Consider the following 17,655-nt stretch of genomic DNA (forward strand, 5'->3'; position numbering starts at 1 on the left):
TAGGATATGGGGATTTGAGAGTCGGAAGGGCTTTGGCAGGAATGAGGGTGAGAACAATTAGTTGGTTCTCCAATGGTCATGATCTGGATTTGCTTTGAAGATTAAACACAGCACCACTTTCCAATACACTTGTATTATTTTTGTGCCTATTCTATGCTGTCTTTTGTCTATATTGCAGATCATCTGATATATAAAACGGAGCCATGTATATCTGTATGTCCGGTAACTACTCTGAGACCCGTGTGCCAATTCACAACAAAATTTCAGAGTATACTGTTATGAATTTTGGGGTAGGGGCATATATAGATTTAGGTAGATCTGTATCTGTATCATTGCCCCGGTTGTCGTGGGTAGCTAGAACCATGTCGATGTAAATAAGTAGAGGACCTGTCTCGCCCGAATGTCGGATTAAGCGTATCTTCGTCCCCATTACGAGGAATGGGGCATGATAAGTAGAATAAGGACTAAGCTAATTCCCCTGTGTGTCAGACCTGGTGATCATTCCTTTGTCCTGTATGGCAGCACATCACATACATTAGGTAGATCCATTAGTGCACACATTAATTAAATCCCCCTCCGCCACAAGACAATAAAACTGACCGGAAGAGCAGACAGCAAGCCACCACACACTACGGCGCCATGGCAGGCAGACATCGCACAGGCGGGCCGAGAGCCACGCCCAGGAGAAATCGTGATTGACATGAGGGGGAGGGGCGAGCAACACCAAGGGCACCGATTTGGAGAGTAAAGAAGGACTTGTGATTGGCCACCGACTAATGGTATGGGAGCAGGGCGCCAAGCGCTCGGCCAATGGGAGGGGACGGATGAGATCAGAAGATTCGAGAAGGCTTGAAGCGACGCAATGGTTGGAGGAGGAAGCGCCAGTGACGTCAGAGGACATCTGCTAAAAGAGAGCGGAGACCGACATTTTCCTCTCTTCACCTCTGCCTCTCTTCCCTTCTTGCCGTCTTTTGCGCTTGGACCTGTTCTTGCCTTTGGTGGAGAGACGGAGTGCCGACGATTCTCTTCCCCTGCGTTCACATACGAACGACGAGCGAGGCTTGCTGTTGGAGCGCTGACGATCCTCCTTCACTGTGTTCACGCACGGGACCTGACGAGCGATTGCGCGGGCGCGCTGAGGGCCGCTCCGTGCCAACGACCAGGCAGTTCCCGCCAACACCAGCGCTGTCAGACGAACGCGCTCAATCCCTGACTATTCTTGATGAATCACAAAAGCTAAGCTCGCACCACACAAACCCCAACACAACGATTATTTTATTTGAATAGTCCTTCGTCCGTGTATTTGAAGTGAGGTGTGGGGACGTCCCGATTTAGGACATTTATTTACTGGGGCGTTCTTGTTATTGGCATCCATGGCAATAAAGCCTTGTTCTTTTGTATATTCGAAATCCCGTGTTCGTGTGAGTTTAATCACGTTTCAGGTTGAAGACCGCGCGGGTCAGGTAAATCACACTGCTTCTTCCTCTTTCCTTCATCCTTCCATGCGTGTATAGCAAATCCGCCATTGACTTGGACGCCTCGTTAAGCTCGTTTCCATCCGTGATTCCCTGGTCTTAACCGAGGGGCAATCACGCGACAATACTCATGGAGTCCCAACTTAGGTTTTCCACAAAGTATTTTTCAAACATTAAAAAAAAAAATCTATATTTTTGATTTTTCCCCCCCCTGGATTTACCATAGGTGTCGAATGGCCCAAAATTGGGATATGAGGAACTAACTAACTAACATCGGTGTTATTCTTTGGGTTATTCCTCCATTGTGCCGGACTTGTGGGCCGAGAAGGGCACTCCCGCCTGGGGGGCTGGTGTACCCAATCGTTTTTATATAATACTGGCAGGGGTACCCGGTGTTGCCTGGTGCCATTCTTTTCCTGTTGCCATTTTGAAGACACCAAATTTTGTTCATTTTCTATTATTTTTTTCTTTTCGTGGGGGCCTAAAACACTAAACCGACTCAGGAATGGGGTTGGGAATCATTTCATATTTATTACCTTTGACATAGTTACAAAGGCTTAGGCACTATTCTATTCACTTTTCTATCAATGCAGCTCTTTTATTTCAAGCTAAGGACTATATAGTCAGTGACTGGAGCCTTCAACATACAAAACTATAGAGCGATTAGAATTTTAAAAAATCCAAATATTTTTTGCCTAAAACACTACCCGGCACTCACTGATGAACCTTTGAAAGTTTGATGAAGATCTGTTTGGCCATCTGAGAAAAACAGTGACACAGACAGACAGACAGACGTCTCTTTTATAGTACTTTATAGATTAATAATTAATCTTGTCTTATAGAATTTTTTTGTTTTTGTGCTCGCATTTAGTTGAGAAAAACCAAAAGGCTTGTGGCCTTCACTGAAAGCATTATTCCAGCCGTGACCAAGAAAGGTGGTAAAGTATAATTTTAATTGTTGGAAGTACAGGGTGTGACAGGGAAGCTGGGCGGTGTGACGATTTTCAGAAAACTCATACACAGTTATTTTTAGTCTAATTTCAATTTTGATTTTTTAAAAAGACGACATATATAATGCCATTTAATACACTGTTACAAAGACATTTAAAAAATGAAATTCATGTTTGAATTGGGTATAACAATTCACCCCTGGTCTAGGGGTCTAGCGCATGCGTGATGGCTGTTGGTTACTCGTTGTTAGGCGCCATTTCAGTAGCATGGAGCTGTGGACGATTGAACATCGCGTCTTTGTTGTTGAGACGTTTATTCAAACGGGTAGTTCGGTGGTGCTTACACAGCGCAGATTTCGTACTCACTTCAATGTTGGTCGACGTGGCGCCGTTCCGTCTCGAAACACAATATTGAAGTGGGTAAAAAACTTCAGGACAACTGGATCTGTGAGGCCGGGAGCAGCTCGGGGAGGTGATCGAACCGTTAGGACCCCGGAAAACATCGAAAGGGTTCGACAAGCTGTGGAGGCCAGCCCTCGTCGGTCAGCGGTACGGCACGCTCGCGCTCTACGGATGTCAGACAGATCAGTTCGTCGAATTTTGCACTTGGACCTTCATTATCATGCGTACAAAATCATGGTGGTTCAAGAACTGCAGCAGAATGATTTCGTACGGCGGTTTACGTTCGCAGAAAGAATGCTGGAACTGCTGAGGGATGCTGCTGTGCTGAGAAATGCTGGAACTTTTCCGCGTGTCTGCAAGAATGCTTGGACAAGAACGGCCGCCATTTAGATGTCATTTTTCAAACATGAATTACATTTTTAAAATGTCTTTGTTACAGTGTATTACATGGCATTATATATGTAGTCTTTAAAAAAAAAAAATTGAAATTCGACTAAAAATAACTGTGTACGAGTTTTCTGAAAATCGTCACACCTCCCTGACGGACCCTGTACTTTAATATAGCTGCACTGGAATGATTTTAAAGAAGCTGCAAGATCATGGGTAATCTTTATCTTTAATTTGTCGTGTGTGAATACTGTCGTGTCCGCTATTTGTTCAAGGTAAATCACTTGTTGCTGTTTTTGTGCAAATGAAACCTCTGACGGTGCACATTTTTTCCCCATGCAATGTAGCAAAAGCGTTTCACACTTGGATGATCATCTCTCATCAGAGCAATCGCTGTTCACTCAAAGGAACGGTATTGGTAAGAATAGTTTTAGTCAATGTGATTTACTGGAGTATTTAACTCCCTTGCGAAAACATAAATATTACTGAAATTATTCATCGGTATGACAAACTGCGTGTTCCTGGTCGACTTTGGCACGTGTGCTCTGATGAGAGGAGATAGAATGCAACCTTTCTTGGCACGTTTGCAGACTATCGCGACGTGATTCCATTTACAATAATTGGGCCATTGCTCATTGATATTTTTGTGGCATTGTTGAATTAGTTACTGCACTTTTTGTGGCGCTTTTGGACATGATCAGATGTTTGTTTTATTACTTATCTTCTAATGTATAACTCTTCAAAGCAATGCCTCATCAAGGACCGTGTCGATGACTCGTTAAATCCAGGAAATGAAACTTCTGCCTCAACCACCATATGAATCATATCTGTTTAATTTTTTTATCTTCTTCTGCAGGAATAGAGGCTCTCAGAACATCTTAACAGAGTAGTAGCTCAACCAGCTGATGGAGGGGAACAGACAAAAAAAAAAAGTTTGCAGATTCTTTAGAGCAGTGGCTCTTAATCTGTTTTGGTGCCCGAACCATCCTTCGGATCTCAGAATAATTTCTCACACCCCTTGTCAAAAATCGATGACTTGGGACAGGTGTTGCAGTTGAAGACTTCGAATAGATTCATTGATAGAAAACTGTCCGGCATGTTTCGCACCCCCAGAGATAACGGTTCACACCCACATGGGGATGCGTGCACCATAGGGTAAGAACCACTGCTCTCCAGCATGAAAGTGGAGTGGCAGGGAGTAATCTATAGGGGTTGTGGGGCCACGTTAGTAGAAAAGCTCGAGAGTGCGTATAGGAGATAGCACGAGGTAATGGGTGAGCACGTGTCTTTAAGGACTTGGAGGCAAAAGTACAACACTAAAGATGGAAGTCTGTTATACAGATCAGGAGAAAAATGTGGAGTAAGGTAATGTAAAGTGAACATAAAGGCTTGGCCAGCGCTCAATGGGGGGCTTGGATAACACACATCGGGGGAGAGGGTGGGGGGTCGGGGAGGGGTGAGGCTTGGACAGCACACATCAGGGGTCTGGTGAGCTCGTGGTGGATGGCCTGGCAAGCCAGCGGTGGTGGGACGTGGCTAAGAGCACTTGGTGGGGGCGCCTTACAATTGCTTGGTGGGGCGCCTTACAATTGCTTGGCAGGGGGCCTTACAATTGCTTGGCAGGGGGCCTTACAATTGCTTGGCAGGGGGCCTTGCGAGCACCTGGCGGGGGAGCCTTGCGAGCACTTGGCGGGGGTGGGGGGGGGCTTGCCTTGCAAGCACTTGGCGGGGGAGCCTTGCAAGCACTTGGCGGGGGAGCCTTGCAAGCACTTGGTGGGGGAGCCTTGCAAGCACTTGGCGGGGGAGCCTTGCGAGAACTTGGTGGGGGGCCTTGCGAGCACTTGGCAGGGGAGCCTTGCGAGCACTTGGCAGGGGAGCCTTGCGAGCACTTGGCAGGGGAGCCTTGCGAGCACTTGGCAGGGGAGCATTGGGAGCGCTTGGCAGGGGAGCCTTGCGAGCGCTTGGCAGGGGAGCCTTGCGAGCGCTTGGCGGGGGAGCCTTGCGAGCGCTTGGCGGGGGAGCCTTGCGAGCGCTTGGCGGGGGAGTCTTGCAGAGCACTTTGCGGGGGAGTCTTGCAGAGCACTTTGCAGGGGAGTCTTGCAGAGCACTTTGCAGGGGAGCCTTGCAAGCACTTCACGGGGAGGGGGGGGGGGCGGGGCCGTGCGAGCACTTAGCGGTGGGGGCTTGCGATCACTTGGTGGGGGAGGGGGTGGCTTGCGAGCACTTGGCCGGGTGGGGGGGGGGGGGGGCTTGCGAGCTCCTGGGCCTTGCGAGCACTTGTGGCGGGGGAGCCTTGAGAGCACTTTTTGGAGGAGCCTTTTGAGCACTTGGCTGGGGGGGCCTTTCGAGCACTTGACTGGGGGGCCTTTTGAGCACTTGGCTGGGGGGCCTTTTGAGCACTTGGCTGGGGGGCCTTTCAAGCACTTGGCTGGGGGGGGGCCTTTCGAGCACTTGGCTGGGGGGCCTTTCGAGCACTTGGCTGAGGGGGGGGGCTTGCGAGCACTTTGCGGGGGGGGGAGGCCTTGCGAGCACTTGGTGGGGGGGCCTTTTGAGTACTTGGCTGGGGGGGCCTTTCGAGCACTTGCCGGGGGGGGCTTGCGAGCACTTGGCGGGGGGGGGGAGGCTTTGTGAGCACTTGGCGGGGGGGCCTTGCGAGCATTTAGCGGGGGGGTTGGAGGGGGCTTGCGAGCACGTGGCAGGGGGCCTGGTGAGCTTGTGGTGGGAGGCTCGATGAGCACGTGGTAAAAGGCCTGGCGAGCACTTGGCAGGATGCCTGTAAGCACCTGGTGAATGATATGAGCTATAAGGATGCTATTTGTATACAGTGCAATGTACAAAGCAATGCAGTACTATTTATTGGATTATGAACATCGGTGCATTGCATTATGAGCCGTTCTCTCAGATTAAAAGGCCAAGGGGTTTGTTTTAAATGGCAAATGCACCTGAAACAGCTGGTGTTCTTAAAAGTCAAATTGTGCTTATTGTGATGTTTGATTTGGGGCCATCTATCGTATAACATTGACAATAATATACCCTCCCACAGTCAACGAATATTGCATACATTCCACTCTCGCCTTTCCTTCCCCAACTCTGTTATGTTATTCTCAATTCACCTTTTTCCTCATTTTTCCACCCCTCATTCCTCCTTCCCACCCACCTCCTATTTACTATTTCTCCTAAGCTTATGAATTATGGATGAGTATCTAATAATACCCTGCTCCCCTATCAGAATATGATGTCCTTTCCAGGTCTGAGACGCTTCCATAGAGCGGTCAGAAAAGTCCCCCCTGCCTACTGGAAGGGGTTATCCCTGAGGTTTATTTTATTTAATTTTTTACAAAAATGCCCTCCACGCCTCACTGTGAATACCTTTTGTATGGGCTATCTAATGACGGTGTGCATTGTGTTGTTGTGGCGTTGATTTGGAAAGCCTTGAATATGGAAATTAAAACCTGCGTAAAAGTGCAGGAGGGAATGACAAATAGCAAAAACCTCTTGTCACCATGACATTCTCAGGTCTGAAGCACTCCCGTATAATTATTACATGCGTCTCTACGTCAAACGGTCGTAATTTTTATCCGTTTGCCAAAAATACTCTTAACTTGAATAGAAATACATCGTCCATCATTTAATTAGATATATATTTTGGTGACATTGAATATAGCTCTTAAGTTGAAGAGCTCTCATAACCCGGTGCCACTTGTGAGCGTGCCCAGGTACACTGATCTTGTGGGGAGGATGTTGCAGTCAAGCATTTCGCTTTTTCAACATGAGAGACTAACCATGACAAGGGCAACTTGAGGACACTAGGACTCACAACAACTGTGCGTCCATCGCTAGGCAGGCCAAGAAACCATGATTGCATGTTGGTGCGATAAATAGAACATGGCTTTCACTTTTGGCAAATCTCTAGTCTCGCACCGTCACTCGAGTATATCATCAAATTAACAGAACAATTGATTTCCACCTAACCAGCCATTGGTCTCTAGGTGGTAACATCAGTCATAACCTCTCCTGGACCAACTACATAGCAAAGCTGCCCCCCAAAGTCAACCACAGGTGACATATCCTTGTGTCGTTTGAAGTATTGTGTTGTTTTTGAAAAATCAGAGCTACTCAATCTACAAGGCCTTTGGCAGTAGTCCATGGAGTACTGTTATCCCTTCTGGGCTGGGTGCCAACATCACATATGTCTCTGCTGGATTCTGTGGAATTTAAAGCTCTCAACATTATTGACATCTCCCACAATGAGGCCGAACGATATGACCTGTTGCTCTCGCAATGTGCACAAGTCAGTAGCCTCTGTTTTTCACACCTCTTCCAGTCTTGCGCTCTCTACACTCTCAGACTTCCTGCCCTCCCCAGCAAAACAAGGATTCATCCAGTAACCCCTCATGGTTAAATTCCCCAAATCCAAGCTTTCTGCACACATGCGCACTTTTATTGCTCTTCAAAAACTCTTTAATCGCACTCTTCCATCCTGGGCTTCAATAAAGCGATGCACCACTATCTCATGTCACCTCCCCATTCTCATCCCTACCCGACAATATATTTTACCCCTATTAACCCTACCTCACCCCCATCCTCTTACTTTCAGGTTTCTGTGCTTCTTTCCCTCATCTCCTTTTTTCTTGTTTCCTTGCTTGTTGAGTCCAGTTGTGGCTCACTGTCATTTTGTTGCCTTTTAACCCTCCGCCACCTCGCTCTACCAGGAGCTTAGAATTTGTTTAATAAAAGAAAAAACAGAAGCAATCCAAGTTGCTAGCAAAACATGTCAGGCCCTCTGTTATCATCATCATGCACCATGCTCTATACAGAGCGTCTGTGCTGCAGAAAGCATTTTTCTTGGCTAGGGTTATAATCCTGGATAGGTCATGACTCTGATGCAGGATACTCAACTGAGTATTCAGGAACTTGGAATTTGTTCAGGGTGCCGGTGATACCTCACACAATCGTTGCAGAGGACACCGTGGGATCTTTAACGTCCACCAACTAATGCTAGCAAACTGGACTCCTGGTTTAACATCCATCCGAGGGACGGCACACATATTGATGCCTCGTCCTGCCTGGGAAACGCCAGGATGAGAGTTTTGTACCTGGGCCAAGATTCCAACCCAGGCTAGACAGCTCAGAGGCAAGTGTACACAGCTCTAGACTAGATCCTGCTAGCCCAAGACCTCAACGGAAGTGGAAGAGGTTGTGTACATTTATTGAATGAAAAATGAAGATATTTATGGCAAAGAATGAATATTGAATGCTAACCAGTGTTCCAAGTGTGGGGGTGGGGAGGGGAGGGTGTGGATACCTTTTCCAGACCGTTTATTTTGATTACATGCAAAGAGGTATAATGTAGCTCATCAACGCCTGCTTTTTAGCTCTGATTACGCTTTCAGGTTTGAATTGTGCATTTGGACAAAGTGGATAGGTATGTGAAAAGACACATCGTCCTGTGGCCCGGCTCGGTGGCCCACGCACCTCTTCAGCGGCTTAGTTGCTCTTCCTCACTTGAGTTGCAGAACCGTTCGTGTGTGGCATGATATTGTGCTGCTAGGAGAGATAACAAATAGATGGTTGCATAAATTGGCAAGTTTATATCGAGCCACTTGCACAATGTTAAGTTGGCTCGGAACGTTTAAAGATTACATAGGATCTTGTAACGTTATTGTGGTAAGCGACATAAGCTTCATTGTAATGTTTTCAGATATGATTTAATTATTTTTATGATCCACAGTATGTTTATTCTGTATACTCTCTATTTTGTTTTATATAATTACCTCTGCCACCAAAGAAGCACTCTCTAGAGCACATACCTCTGCCAGGCTGAACAGTTTGTGTATTGCATCCCACTGATAGGTCTGACCTCCATCCGGACCTGAGCCAAAATCGAATCAATTCGTCCTTGTCAGACACCTAACTTGTCCACCAAGTTTTGTCCAAATCCGTCAATTACTTTTTGAGATACCGTACAAACAAATGTACCGATTTGCCACCTGAAGTCCCACCTGTTCCCCATGCGTGAAGCATATCTGTGAATTCAATTCAGACACTGTGGATTTTCTTCTTCTTAAGCTTAATGGGACATTTCTCTTCTGTGAGAATCCCCAGTAATACATGATGTGCATCAATACGTTTTAGGTCACAAATCTACAGAATTTTGTTTTCATATGGAGATTGAGTGGATTGATGTCATGGATATCACTTTGCAGTGATTAACGCCTGTTCGTAGATCTCGCTTTGCAGGAATGATCTACGGTGTGGTTAGAGTGGTGACACAAGTGCCGAGTCTCCGTTGCCTTAATTTAGGATTTTAGACATGGGCTGCTCACATGTTTACTCAATGGTTTGGGATCTGTTGGTAGCTTCGTGCAAGTAAAAGGAGGATACCATAAGAAATGTTTTGCTCTCTTTTAATCTTGTAAATATTTTCAAGTGTTTGTGTGTTTGTGCATTTGTACGTTATTCCTTTATGTCCGAACCGTTGCACCTAGAGGTCCAAATTTTGAGTGTAGGTACTTCAGAATCCGGGCATGGTTTTAAGCTACCACACATTGGCCTTGACATCCATTATATGAGGCCACCAAAGGTCACTATAAAGTGTATATTGGTATGTGGGATCGGGCAGTGTGCTGTTGCTGACCCACAGGCAAAAGGTAACACCATGTGGCCAATAGCTCCATAGCTTTTCAATGTCCAACACGTCCTGAAGCCACCGCTGGGAAAAGCTGACGCAGCTGGGTAGCGCCAGGTATCCCACTGCCTACCACCCGGGCAGTGCCGGGTAGCCCCTGCTAGTCCCAAAGAAAATCTGACATTAGGTTGTCCTTTGTGTGACCAGACATGACCTCTATGTAAAAACAGTCAAGCTGTTGCCAAACGGGTGCATTGCATTTTGACCACAGCATGACGTCTCCTGTCCATCACCACCATGCGTAATGATGCAGCTATCCCATGTGTGGTAATGTTTGGTTTGTTGATAGATCAATTAAAATGTTTTGTATTATCATTTATATGGGTTTTTTTTTTACCGTTGTGTTCAGAAATGATAGCTGATTTTTTTTTGGGGGGGTTGTTTTTTTTTGTTTGTGCAAATGCAAACAAACTCCGAACATGAAGAAACACCTTTCCCGAAAGCCTTGTGTGCATGGTCAGACACGCATGATGGATGCTGGCGTGGCTTTGCGCCGATGCCTGCACTTTGAATGCTTCATTAGAACAGCCATGTGAAGGCCATGCTCTGGTGATGAAGTTGCATTACAGAATATGTACTCGTGTTTCGGGCCGTACTACACCAAGAAAAAAAAACAAAAAAACAATTGTGCTTGGGAATTCATAATGCAGGCGCAATGATCCTGAGACGGAGGCGCGACGAGATCCGTAGCGACGTGGACCGGAATCTTTGATTGCGCTTTCCTTTTGGGTGTACTCGTTTACTGCCATTCTTCAAAGTTATTTCCAAACTCCGTGATCCTTAGAACTCACTAATGGCACTGCAGAACCGGTCGCAGAAGGCAACACTACATATGACAGCTTTAACCGTACGTATTTCCAATTACTGTCAGTAAAATATGCCTTCTCGTTCATAATTAACAGAAAAAAACTTTTTAAAACTGTTAATGTGTATATTCTTATTTTAAAAGAATTGTCTCACTTTGTCATGTCACATCTGAACTTTGCATGTCATGCTGCATCCTCATTAGAGAAGGAAGCATGCATATGGACTTGAGCGTGCTACTTTTGTCTCACGAGAAATAATATATTATTCCTAAACACTTTCTTCTTCTTTTTTTTGCCTTGTAGCGATGGACAGGTTGTGTGTGTCCACCCGTCGTGTCGCTGCACGCAGATGTACTTCACGATATATCATTCACTCTCAGAATTACTGTTATCTATATACCCTGGCAAGGCTGTGCATTGTTAAATGCTCTGTCTTGTTCTTGGTCTCGAGCCTGGTGTTGGCTTTGCGGTTAGGGTGCCGGCTTGGGATCCTAGGATCCTGGCTTCGAATCCTAGTCGATCGCTGAATTAACGCCAGGGGGGTTGACTCAGCCTGTCATCCTTCCGAGGTCGGCAAATTGAGTACCAGGTCACTGGTAATCCCTGTGTCGCAATGGGGCAACTAACAGGGTTGGCGGCAGGAAGGGCATCCGGCCATAAAAGATTGCTTCAAAAAGGGGACCACGGTTCCCAAAAAAGGCCAACCCCTGATCTGCGGGGAAAAATGACCTCCAAAGGTGGTTCCTTTTTCTTGGTCTAATGGTGCTTCGGTTGAGTGATTATCGTTGAAGAACCTCCACCCACTCAGTGTGTTGGAAAATTTGCTTGTTTGATGTCCAAGTCATGAAAATGCAATGGAAGATGCAGTGTTTCCAAAAATGCCAGGTGGTTGGAGGCAATTGAACAATAGCAATTGGTAAAAGCAATGGCAATGTTTAAACAGATTGCATCACTCGGCAGGAGACGGAATAACCGTAACGGACCTTGTGTATTCCTGCAAATATACCAAGTATGTTTCGTTTATTCAATTTCTTCCTTTGGACTTCTGCTGAGTGGTGCAATCTGCCCAAAAAATGCCATTGCTATTACCAATTGCTGTCATTCAATCGGAATGAACTGGATCAGGGAAGCGCAAGGCAGAATGTATTTGTGCTGTCTTGGAAATGCTTCCGCTCTGCAGGGGTGGGGGTAGAGCGTGACCACGGCTAAATATGATGACCTTGATGCTAGCTCGAAGTCTCCTGAACACCATTCATCTCATGAAATCAATCCGAAACCATCACGCCATCCTGAAGCCAGAGGCTGTACGACTCGCCGCCTTGCGACACTTTGGAGGTTGTGGCCTTGGATATTTTGTAATTCTTTCCATTATACTCGGTGGTTCATTTGTCATTTTGTTTCTCTTTTATTTAGCATGGACGAACCTCCCAGGTGTGCTTCCGACTATGAAATAAAAAAAATAGATTATATTGATTCGGACCATGAAGCAAAATGAACAGTTGATTACGTTTTCAGAAACTTTGCAATCCCAATTGAGCATTTCAAAACATTGCGTGTGTGCAACACGACATGAAAATATCAAGACTGACCTATAGATGCATTACTGTTTTTCTTTTCATGGTATTTAAATCCCGGCCGTGTTTGTGTCGGTGTCCGATCGATGCTTCCCCGTGCAAACCCGCCGCATGCATCAGCAATGTGTTCTGGAAGTTGCCGTCGTGAAGAGATGCTCGTTTACAGCAATGATTGTTTTTGCATCTGATTATTCTTTCACTTCCTGAAATCCACAATGCAGAGTTTAGTCTTGCCTCTTTTTTTAAATTTTCTCCACGTTTCATCTTCTTGGACATTTTTGTCTAAAAATATCTCAATTTTGTATCGAGATGAACAGTCTTGGTGGAATAAAATCCTGTTATCCTACGATCTCGAAGACTTGAGCCTTAAATATAGATTCTTGTACACTTTGGGAAGTATATATTAACTTCTGAGGGTACTGCTGTTCAAAAGGGATTCCAACTTGCTGCAGTTTGCCTGCCATGAAAAAGGCCTAGTGTTAGTTGATTTATGCGATTCTTGATGGCCTTAAGTACCATTTCCGTGTCATGAAACGATATTGCCATCATGTCTAGATGGATGGACAAGCTGAGGAAATGTTCTTCTTTATCTGAGGCTAATATTTTTATTACTTGCAAAATCGAAGATTTCAATGGTGCTCTGTCCCCCCAATAATCCTTCAGGTCGCACAAGATCTGCCAGCAACCCTCTTATGGTTAAACTGCCAAAATCTAGGCTCTCTGCTCACCTTCACTCTTTCATTCCCCTTTTCTCCCGCCTCTGGAACAAACTCCCTCACTCCTTCAATCCCACTCCTCCCTCCAGGTCTTTAAAACAGCTGTTCACCACCATCTCTTATCTTCCCCCATCGAAAACCTTGATCTTTTCTACCCCCGCTAATTCACCCCAGATACATTTTTTTTTTTTTGTTTTTGTTAAATTCCAACTTCTTTCCTGGAAGTCCTTGCAGTGTTCATATGTTTTATACCTCTCCCACCTCTCCCAAAGCCCTCCCCCTCCCACATTTCTCCCATTGTCCCTGCTCTCAAATGTTGTGTTTGTGTCCTTCCCCCTCTCCTCTCTCCCCTCTCTCCTCTCTCCCTCTCTCCCCATCTTGTCTGCCGCTCTCCTTATTTTTTGTGTTTTGTGTGTCGGTTTGACTTTTTGTGTGATTAATGTTAGCTCTTTCACGAGCCTCGATCTTGTATACAAAAAAACAAAAAAAAAAAACAAGGCGTACAGGTCACAATTTTCAACCGATCTTCACAAAACTTCACCAAATGGTAGAGTTGGTCAAAAGCAAGAAGCCTTTTGTTTTTGGGGTCAATAGGTCAAAAGGTCAACAAAGGTCACCAACTTTGCTAAATTTCTAAAATCCTCAATTTTCATCGGATTGACTTGAAATCTGAAGAGGACTTGCATATCTGGTCACTAAATTCAACCACCAAGTATTTTTGAGGTCAACATAGGCCAAAAGGTCAACATAGGCCAAATTTCTAAAATCCTCAATTTTCACCCAATTGACTTGAAATTTGAAGAGGACTTGCATATCTGGTCAGTGAATTCAACCACCAAGTATTTTTGAGGTCAACATCGGCCAAATGGTCAACATCGGCCAAATGGTCAACATAGGCCAAATGGTCAACATAGGCCAAATTTCTAAAATCCTCAATTTTCATCGGATTGACTTGAAATTTGAAGAGGACTTGCATATCTGGTCACTGAATTCATCCACCAAGTATTCTTGAGGTCAACATAGGCCAAAAGGTCAACATAGGCCAAATTTCTAAAATCCTCAATTTTCATCCAATTGGCTTGAAATTTGAAGAGGACTTGTATATCTGGTCACTGAATTCAACCACCAAGTATATTTGAGGTCAACATAGGCCAAAAGGTCAACATAGGCCAAATTTCTAAAATCCTAAATTTTCATCCGATTGACTTGAACTTTGAAGAGGACTTGCATAATCGTCACTGAATTCAACCACCACTTATTTTTTGAGGTCAACATAGGCCAAAAGGTCAACATAGGCCAAATTTCTAAAATCCTCAATTTTCATCCAATTGACTTGAAATTTGAAGAGGGCTTGCATATCTGGTCACTGAATTCAACCACCAAGTATATTTGAGGCCAACATAGGCCAAAAGGTCAACATAGGCCACATTTCTAAAATCCTAAATTTTCATCTAATTGACTTGAAATTTGAAGAGGACTTTTTTTTTTTTTTTGTGTACAGAGTCGAGGCTCGTGAAAGAGCTACCATTTATCAAACAAACAAATCAAACAAACAAGCAAACAAAGTATATAAAAAGGGGAGCGGTCGACAAGATGGGGAGAGAAGGGGAGGAAGCACACAAACACAACATTATAGAACAGGGACATCGGGAGATGTTTTTGGAGGGAGAGGGCCTGGGGGGAGGCAGGATAGGTATAAAACGCAAGGACACCAAGGACTTCCAGGAAATAAGTCAAAAGTCACCTCAAAAAAGTGGATTTGGGGTGAAATTAGCGGGGGTAGAAAAGATCAAGGTTTTGGATTGGGGAAGATAAGAGATGGTGGTGGACAGCCGTTTTAAAGACCTGGAGGGAGGAGTGGGATTGAAGAGAGTGAGGGAGTTTGTTCCAGAGGCGGGAGAAAAGAGGAATGAAGGAGTGAAGGTGAGCAGAGTCTTGATTTTGGCAGTTTAACCATAAGAGGGTTGCAGGCAGATCTTGTGCGACCTGCAGGAATATTTGGGGGACAGAGCCCAGAGAGAGCTAGGGAAGCAAGGCCAGAGAGGAGTCGGTAGAAGACGGAAAGACCACCAACCTGCCTGCGGTGATTAAGTGAAAGGCCCTCGGAGATAGCGTCATCGCGGGAGATTCCAATGATTCTGAACGCTTTGGTTTCAACAGCGTGAAGACGAGCTAGGTGTGAGGCAGGAGCACCAGCCCAGAGGGGAGAGCAGTACTCCATTGAGCTGCGGATGAAAGCCTTGTATGTGGTGAGGAGCTCAGGTGTGCCAAGGAAGGACTTCGCACGACGGAGGATGCCCAGTCGGCGACTGGCTTTGGACGCCAGCTTGGAAATGTGGTTTTCCCAGGAAAGATCATGGCAGATAGACCCAAAAGCTTGAGTGACAGAACTTCTTGGAGAGGATTATTCAGAAAGTAGATGGGAGGGTTGTCCAGTCGGTCTTTTCGGAGAGACATCGTAAGAGTGTGAGATTTGTCAGGATTGAAAGACATGTTCCACTTGTTTGCCCAGTCTGTGATTTTGTCCAGGTCTGCAGAGAGTGAGGAGGCTGCAGACTGCCGATCTGAGGGATGAGGAATGGAGCGGCAGAGAGTGGAGTCATCAGCAAAAAACTTGACTTGCACATCTGGTTACTGAATTCAACCACCAAGTATTTTTGAGGTCACCATGGGCCAAAAGGTCAACATAGGCCAAATTTCTAAAATCCTTAATTTTCATCCGATTGACTTGAGATTTGAACAGCATTTGCACATTGAGTCACTAAATAGGGAAACGAACTATTTTTGGAGGTCAAAAGGGCAAAGGTCAACTCAAGGTCAACCTTCCAAAATTATCATTTTTCATCTGAAAAATCATCAATTTTCTTCCTATTGACCCGAGCTTTGATCAAGATTGTTAATTTTAATCTTGATGAAATGGACAATTTGCTGTATCAATGGAATTTCTTTTCTTGGGGAGGGAGGGGGGGGTGTATTTTGCAAGTATCGTGCTCCGCATGACGTCTTCTTGTTTATTTATTGATTTATTTTGGAGTTGAGTACCTTGACCTTTGGGTCTCAGTGTATTTTGGGAGTCATGGCTCGGATTTTTCATGTTCAGCAATGATTCCTTTGATAGGGCATGTTACCGTTGACGGATTATGTACCAATATCCTGGGATTTCCATTTGCATCAAGGATATGGGTTAGTTTTTTTTTTGCACATTAAGGGGAACTCCATGAAGATGAACGAAGTCCTCAGTTGGGAAGTTCACACGTGGGCATAACTATCTTGCGAGGCAGGTCATCCGCGTAATTGCAATAATAGGCGTTAGGAGAGGTGATATTATTTGCTGGTGTTTCTGACGCAAATGCCATGGATCGTGTGTGATTCCCTCCCAGAACTCTACGTCATTGTGACTCTTTCATGTATTTAAATCAAATTATCACTTTTGTGGTGGTGATTTCATCCACTTATTGTATATGCGATCATTAGTTTATTCTCCATATGGATTTGTCTATATCCAGGACTGTGGCGGAGACGAGCGATGTGGAGGTGTTGGTTGATCCTGCATCTCACACTAAGGTCAAAGGGTCCAGGCGTCCTACTCTGCTCATGTATTCCCCACCTGGGCTCAAGGAGCCCTCGGTGCCCGAAGACGAGCCGGTAAAATACGGCGAGCTCATTGTGCTGGGGTGAGTGCACGCATCCTCATTTGCCGGGCAGACTTTGTGCGCTCATATCGATTTGATTTCATTTAATTACCTTTGTGTACTGCAAACTATGTGTGTTCTTTTCTGTGTGTTTAGGGAAGGTCATATACAGGCCCATTGGTTGTGCTAATTACGTTTTAGTGATGTGAAAAAAGCCAGCAAGGCATTGGCCCTGTTAAAGCAAGTAAAAAGATATGATGTGGAGACAAACTTTCTGCAGCAATGCAATAAGCTTTAAATTTTTTATATATATATTGGAAATCGTGGGACTTCAGTAAGAATGTGTTGTTGTGGGAAAACTTTTATCACATACAATGTACAAGCCATTATACATTATTGGCTTGTACATTATTGCACTGGAGTTGGTTCACTTGCATCGGACCGAGCTTAATTCTCTTGTGCATCGGTTTTCTCCATATCCATGTGCTGGGGTGGGCGTGGGGGGAAGGGTAACAAATTCTGCTATTTTTGCAAATATAATATTTGAATGATATCACATACAAACCCTGGTCACATTTCACATAATATGATCCAATGAATATAATGAGAACGGCAATTGGGAGAGCGTATACCTCCGACAGGCTGAACAGTTTATATTTTGTATCCAACTGATAGGCCAGATCTGCATTCAGACCTGAACCAAAATCGAATTGACTTGTTCGTTACGACTAACCAACACATCCAACTAGTTTTGTTGTAATCCATCCACAACTTTTTGAAATATCTGCTATATATAGTTTTTGGTCCCATTTCTCAATGTTGAAGAATCATTTAAAAAAAAAAAAATTAAATTCCCGTGTCCATACCGGGTCTTCACCAAAATTGAACAAATTAGTCCTCATCACATACAAGTTGACCAACCTCGGCCCGGAGCAAGTGGACCGACCTCGGGCCGGAGCAAGTGGACCGACCTCGGCCCGGAGCAAGTGGACCGACCTCGGGCCGGAGCAAGTGGACCGACCTCG

At 45.1% G+C, this 17,655-nt stretch overlaps 1 protein-coding gene across 2 annotated transcripts in view; it reads left to right on the top strand.

Annotated features, from left to right (window-relative positions):
• Positions 1 to 17,655, top strand: part of LOC137435522 (E3 ubiquitin-protein ligase pellino homolog 2) — a 336,475-nt gene that overhangs the window by 29,714 nt on the left and 289,106 nt on the right. Inside the window, exon 2 of one of the 2 annotated variants that reach the window (XM_068129398.2) lies at positions 16,505 to 16,672. The exons of the other annotated variant lie outside the window; for it this stretch is intronic. Within the exon in view, the coding sequence (XP_067985499.1) occupies positions 16,505 to 16,672 (168 nt within the window). The remainder of the gene's footprint in view (positions 1 to 16,504; positions 16,673 to 17,655) is intronic. 2 annotated transcript variants of the gene reach the window in all.

This window comes from Myxine glutinosa, chromosome 9, assembly GCF_964187855.1.
Source record: "Myxine glutinosa chromosome 9, kmMyxGlut1.1, whole genome shotgun sequence".
In the NCBI taxonomy this organism is placed as follows: Eukaryota; Metazoa; Chordata; class Myxini; order Myxiniformes; family Myxinidae; genus Myxine; species Myxine glutinosa.